Source organism: Pinus tabuliformis, chromosome 7, assembly GCF_031772625.1.
Source record: "Pinus tabuliformis cultivar Carrire ecotype Pingquan chromosome 7, CPIR1, whole genome shotgun sequence".
In the NCBI taxonomy this organism is placed as follows: Eukaryota; Viridiplantae; Streptophyta; class Pinopsida; order Pinales; family Pinaceae; genus Pinus; species Pinus tabuliformis.
Window position 1 is genome coordinate 1,791,057,093 of NC_142293.1, and position 6,575 is coordinate 1,791,063,667.

At 43.6% G+C, this 6,575-nt stretch overlaps 1 protein-coding gene across 1 annotated transcript; it reads right to left on the bottom strand.

Moving 5' to 3' along the window:
* Positions 1-3,260: 3,260 nt before the first annotated feature.
* Positions 3,261-4,214, bottom strand: LOC149255508 (uncharacterized). The gene has a single exon (XM_089455060.1). The coding sequence runs from the start codon at positions 4,212-4,214 to the stop codon at positions 3,261-3,263; it is 954 nt and encodes a 317-aa protein (XP_089311186.1).
* Between the last annotated feature and the right edge of the window lie 2,361 nt (positions 4,215-6,575).

Below are 6,575 nucleotides of genomic sequence, written 5' to 3' on the forward strand. Positions count from 1 at the left end.
CATCGAAATTAGGGTTCACGTGTTTCAATGTGAGTTCATGTGGAGGGAAAGTGGTATCATCGTCATGGACTTTGGCTAGAGCTCCATGTTTGCAAGTGGAACTATAAATGTTTAAACACATGTCCTTAACTTAATAACAATGATCTATGAAAAATGCATATATACATATATATGGTGTTTGTGAAAGCTAATGTTTAATCCTATGCAAATAGCGTATTAACCAATAATCAAAGTTATATGATTTTTATACTTACTGTTATAGTCCATTTTGTCACATCTCATCAATAGGCCTGCTAACTAGATCCATGGACATCCATGAACACCTTTTCATCATCCCTACATGAATCCCTAAGAATGGCTCTCTTAGGTCCCTAATTTTCTCACCTTTATTGCTTCATTTCAGTGCTTTTAAGGCCCAACACACTTTGGCCCTTTAGGGACCTACCTTTAGTGGTACGTTGCTCAGTTCTACACTTGCTTTGATTAGAGCATGTTTTCACTTGTTAGGGGTGTGATGATGAAGAAAATTAAGTAAACATAAAAAGAATATCGAAGCTTCCTCTTCAATAAGCTTCTAGGAGTTGTTAAAACTTGGATAGGAACTTCGAATCCTATCTCCCCTACCTTAGAGTTTTCACCTTGTTATCTCTTGAATTCATCCTCCCATCAAGAGTGGGTCTCAAACCTAGATTTGTAATGGATAATAATTCCTAAACTACCATCCTCTCCTATATATTTAATTCCATCCACAAGCTAAGCATGGTATTTTGGAGATTAATCATACCCTTATATTGTTTCTTTGATCATACGAGAGAAATCATTCCCATGCATTAGGGTGGCTTTGAGGTGTACATTGTGACAAGGAAGGAAAATTCAGCTTGGGAGGTTCTATACAACATCAACTTCAACTGTTGGTTATATACTCTCTCCCTTCCATTTTAATACAAAGAGTATATCATTTTACTACATGTGTTATGTTATGTTTATGTACATGTGTTTCAATTCTATGTTGATCCATTGAATAGAATGATTGTATAATGATACATATATGTCATAGATATTTGGCTTGTATTGTTTGTTTATGTAGGTTCTAATTATAGAATTTGGAGCTACAGTTGGAGTTGAAAATCCAAGAGGATAGAAGAGTGTGTGAAGGATCACAAGTAAGCATATTTCCATTCTCCAATTATTTTAAGGAAAACGTCTTTGATTTTAGTTGTTCTAGACCATGCCACTAGGTCTAAGAAAGATACTTCTGTCTCCAGTCATAGATTCCGTATAATAAATTGGTGACTCTGCTAGGGGAAAATTTCTTTTCCTTAGTAGTTTCCTTCACTTTTCATTTGTTACACCTCTTCATAAGACCTCCAATGTCTCACTCCACTTTAACTAACCCTTCATTGAGTTGCATTTGAATTGTTATGTTCGAAAACCCCTTTTCCCTAATCAGCACACCGCTTGGTCTACTAACATAGTGTTGTAGAGGGCCCTCGCCTTCTCTTTACCTGCATTGCAGAGCGCTAGTAGCCTCTTTGCACCTACACTAACCCTTGTTTCATGAAAAAAATTCCTTTTGATGTTTTTCTCTCTAATTAACATGATTCTAGTTGGTCCTCCTTGTGTCCCTAAGTGTGTTTAGCCCTCCTGGAAGCCTTCATCTGGTTTGCTTTTGGTTTTGAGTGACTTTGATAAGAATTCTTTTGGGTTTTACTTTCTTCTTGTCACTAGGTGATTAACAAATTGATTGCTTGATCATTGGATTACTTGAAAGAATTGGTGTTTCAACCATCATTTTTAAAAGTGTTTTTTATCAGTGATTGGGAAAATATCTTAGTTTTCATTTGAAAAATAAGTGTAATTGAAAAGAAAAATCTTATGAATTATGCATTGCATCTAGGGTTTTGCAAGTGAAAACTATAATTAGAAACAGTTGCACTAAGGGAATCGTTTGATGAATTTTTTTTGTTGCATCTTGTATGTTGCATATTTTTTTTTCCTCAATCTATCTACTTCTATTATTATACAAAAAGGAACAAAAAGTTACAGCAAGGCCTTGGCCTTGAAAATCTTGCCAAGAAGTTGGCAATTTACACAAGTGTTCATATTATCAGTTCTCAGTAGACTGCCATCTGTGATTTGGCCTCTTATAAGACCTGAAACATTGCTGAACATAGACAATATAGCACCCGAAACATTGCTTAGCATAGAAAATATAACACGATGCATAATCGACACACATACATGCAGAGACTTGACACTAGCATAATTCGAGATACAAAACAGAGTAGTGTTCCTACTTCTGAAGCTGCCGAGAGCGGAAAACCGGACAAGGTCAATCATCATCGGTGGTATAGGGTTCCTCAACAACCCTGCATCCAAAATGTAATGAGTCATCCGAGTTGGAGCGAAGAGCCACCGAGCCTGTTGGTTCTCTCTGGGCTGGCTCGCTTGGACCTGCAGAGACAGCCTGGTTCGCCATAGAGGAGCTTCCTGTTACTGGACGCTGACTGTCAATTGGAGTCGCCCTCCTCTGGTCTGCCAGAATTTCAGGAAGTGCTTCTCCCTGGCCTCTGGGATCTTCACATTTTTCAATCGTGACGGAGACGATAAAGGTGGAATTAGCAAGAGTACAGGGGATGCGATAGCGAACCGTGGGGTGGGCCGCATGCTCGCAATCATCCCTCCTACCACGCCCACTACCTCTGCCTCGACCAGTTCTGGTTACAGGGGGACTGCTTCGCCCAGGTTCCAACACATCCGTGAAAGAGTGTGTCGGAGGGGCTGACCGCTGAGAGATGGCACGTCCCCTGGAGCCTCCATGCCTGCTTAGCATCCTGAGCCATTCTTGCGGCATTGCAAGGTGCCGAGGTATAACGAAAGAGCAGAAACACAGAGGGTAGTGACCCAATTCAGAATGAAACCGAACTCCCACTAAGTCGCAGGCCCCTGGAACCCGGGCTCGGCGATTGTATAATGCTCTTGAACCTGGAAAGGGATCAGACTCAGACACGCTAATGGAGTGGCGCAGAATGACACAGACTACAGTGATCCATGGAGCAGGAGAAATGAGCAAAGGAGCCACGGGAATGGAGCGCTTATGGTGCGCCATTGCACAGTTCACCATGAGGCGGGTGGAGGAGTTAAGAGCCCGCATTAATAACCCTGTGCGAGACCAGCTCGCTTGTCCTGCGCAGTACCCCGTGGCATGCTTGGGCGGACACCTGCCCATGTGACACACCACCTGCCTGCCCTTTATGCCTTCAAACACCCGCATCCGGGAGTGAGATATCCTTTTGCACCAGAGAAGTGCATTCCTGTTTGAGTTGTTCATCATCTGCGATTTCGAGGGGTCCTGAGAAGTAAGGAAGTTGCTGGGTTACTCCCTGATTGGCTAATCTGTCTGCAACTTTGTTGGCCATTCTTCTAACATGCTTGAAGGTAATGCTTTGGGGTTTCCTCAGCCTTTCCTCCAGGGATTCCAATCTACTGAGCAATCTCCAGCTGGATGCTATCTTGACTGCTGAGGCGCCTGCTTGGATTCTATTTGCTGCTCCTATAAGGATAAGAGAATCTCCTTCAACCTCTAGCGGGAAGAAGTTTTTTTGATCCGTAATGCAGACCCCTTTCCATAGTCCTTCCCGCTCAGCTGCATTATTTGTGTCATTGCCAATCGATCCATAATAGATGTGCAGTATGGCCCCTGTATGGCTCCTGAAGATTCCTCCGTACCCCGCTGGCCCTGGATTACCCTTAGCAGCCCCATCAAAATTCAGTTTGAAATAATTGATTGCCGGAGGAGACCATGTTAGGGGAGAGACCGAGCAGGTTGGAGGACGGGCTTTGACCTGGGCTAAGAAGGTTAAGTCCAGGTTCCAAGCTTTCAGAATGGTACATTCCTGAGGAGAGTCTGGCAGATCCGTGTCATGCCAGATTCTAATGGCAAGAGTTTCTTGAAGATTTTGCTTCAGGAGGAGCCACAGAGCATCAGTTGGCCTGCTGGTGTTGTTGAAAATTCTGCTATTTCTTTCCTTCCAAAGAATCCAATAGAGAAAGCCTGGTATTAAAATCCATAGGTAGTTTAAAAGCTGGCTTTTGAAGGGGTTCTTTGGCCATTTTCTAATGGTTTCTGTGATATCTTCCATCCGATCTTCCGATCTCCTATTGCATTTTTCAATTCTCTCCCATAGTTGAGTTGCGAGCGGACAAGTCTCCATTAAATGTCTGATGGTTTCAGAATGGAGATTACAGTTGGGGCATCTTGATGGGCCAATGAATCCTCATTTTTGCAGGTTGTCCCATGTGAGTATGCGCCTCTTACTTAAAAGCCATAGAAAAGTGGAGACCTTGGGCCATATTCCTGGTTGCCAGACCTTTTCCCATATCTGATCCTTGTCTGTCTGGGGGGCTGAGTAGCGAAGCTGATGAGCTTCCTTAGTAGTGAAAGTTCCTTTTGGCGTGTGTCCCCATCGCAGTTTGTCCTGCTGATTTGAGTATTTAATTCTTCTGTAGTTTAATTCCCGATCTATTTCATTGTATGTTTCCCCTTGCCAATCCGCCTGCCAGGAGCTAGCAGGTTTCCAAATTTGGAAGTCTTGGTGCATGTGCTGCTGCCAGAATTGATGTACATGTGTGAGATTTTCCTGTTGCATGGAAGCTTGCCATATTGGCTTTTGGAATAGGGTCGCCAATTTCGGGAGTTGTTGCCATGAGTCCTCCCAGAACCTTGCAGTGGTACCTGAGTGAATTTCCCAAAAACTGTGCTCTTGAACGAAGGTGCTGTGAAGCTTTGCTGCATTCCATATCGGAGAACCTTGGGTTGTAGTGCTGATTCTGATGAGGTCATTCCAATGACTGCCCGGGGCATATTTTGCTTGCCATAGCCTCGCCCATGGTGAATTTGGTTTGGAGATCTAGTTCCACCAGATACGTGCGCCCATTGTATTGTTGCTTTGGAGAGGATCCCTTAAGCCTAGCCCACCATTTGATTTTGTTTGGCAAACTTCTTTCCAATTGACGAGAGCCCATTTCCTGTTTAGACCAGAGGAGCCCCATAGAAAATTTCTCTGAAGATTGCGAATTGCTTTGAGGACCCATTTTGGCGCTGCTAGGATGGAAAAAAGATACAGCGGCATGGCCTGGAGAACCGATTTGATCAAGACGAGTCTGCTAGCCATGTTTAGAGAGCGAAAAGTCCAAGACGAAAGCTTTGATGTTAGTTTGTCGAGGAGAGTTCTCCATGAAGCGTGTTTGATGGCGGAGTCTGCCAGAGGAGCCCCCAGGTATTTAGAAGGAAGCTTGGCAATGGAGAACCCCAAAATTCATGCAATATTCCTTTGAGTGGAGGCGGGAATGTTGAAAAAGAAGAGCTGTGATTTTGAAGCATTGATGGTAGTGCCAGAGGCGTCAGAGAAGAGAGAAAATAGGGATTTGAAAACTTTGGCTTCTTGAGATGAAGGATGACCAAATAACATGGTATCGTCTACAAACTGCTGATGGGATTGGGGATGAAGACCATGGAGAGAGATGCCTTTTAGAGCATGGGTGGAGATGGCGGATTTGAGCAGTCGACTGAGCCCTTCTGCCATTAGGACAAAGAGGAATGGTGATAGGGGGTCCCCCTGCCTGATACCACGAGAGGGGCGGAAAGGCGATGACGGGGAACCATTGAGCAGGACAGAGATGCTGGGAGATGAAATGAGATTCATGATCCATCTAGTCCATGTGGAGTTGAAGCCAAAAGCCAATAACATCTGATGAATATAATTCCAGCTAAGTTTATCAAACGCTTTGGAGAGGTCCAACTTTAGAATCATACCTGGTTTTTTTAGAAGCTTTAGAGAGTGGATTACCTCATTCGATAGGATGATACCGTCCATGATCTGCCGCCCTTCTACATAGCCCGTCTGCTCCGGAGAGATGAGAAGAGGAAGGAGAGGTTTGAGCCGGTTCGCTAGTACTTTGGAGATAAGCTTGTAAATGACATTGCACAGTGCAATCGGTCTGTATTTATCAGGCTTATTGGGTTCTTCACCTTTAGGTACTAGCGCTAGGAAAGTTGCATTGAGGGAGGGAAGAATCCAGTGCATAATTCTTGATTCCTCCACTAGTTCCCATACCTCTGTCTTGATGAGCTCCCAAAACTCATGAAAAAAATTGGCTGTAAAACCGTCAGGCCCAGGTGCCTTGCCATCCTTGAGTTGGGCCATTGCTTCTTCTACCTCTTTGAGTGAAATGGATTGGAGTAGTTTGTTGTTGTGATCCTCCGTTATGATTTTGGGAATATGCTGCGTGATGGTTCTGATTGCATGGTCTCTATTTCCTGGAGGTTCTCTGAGAATTTCCTGAAAGTGATCTTTAAATTCCTTCTCCATGTCTTCATGTGCTTCTAGTCTTTCCCCGTGTTGATTGTTTATGAATGCTATGTTGTTGTGCATTCTTCTTTGGATGGCAGTTCTGTGGAAGAATTTGGAATTCTTCTCCCCCTCCCTGAGCCACCTAATTCTGGACTTTTGTCGCCAAAGAATTTCCTCTTGTTGCCTGTGGGCTTCAATTCGATTCCAGAGATTTTGTTCCTG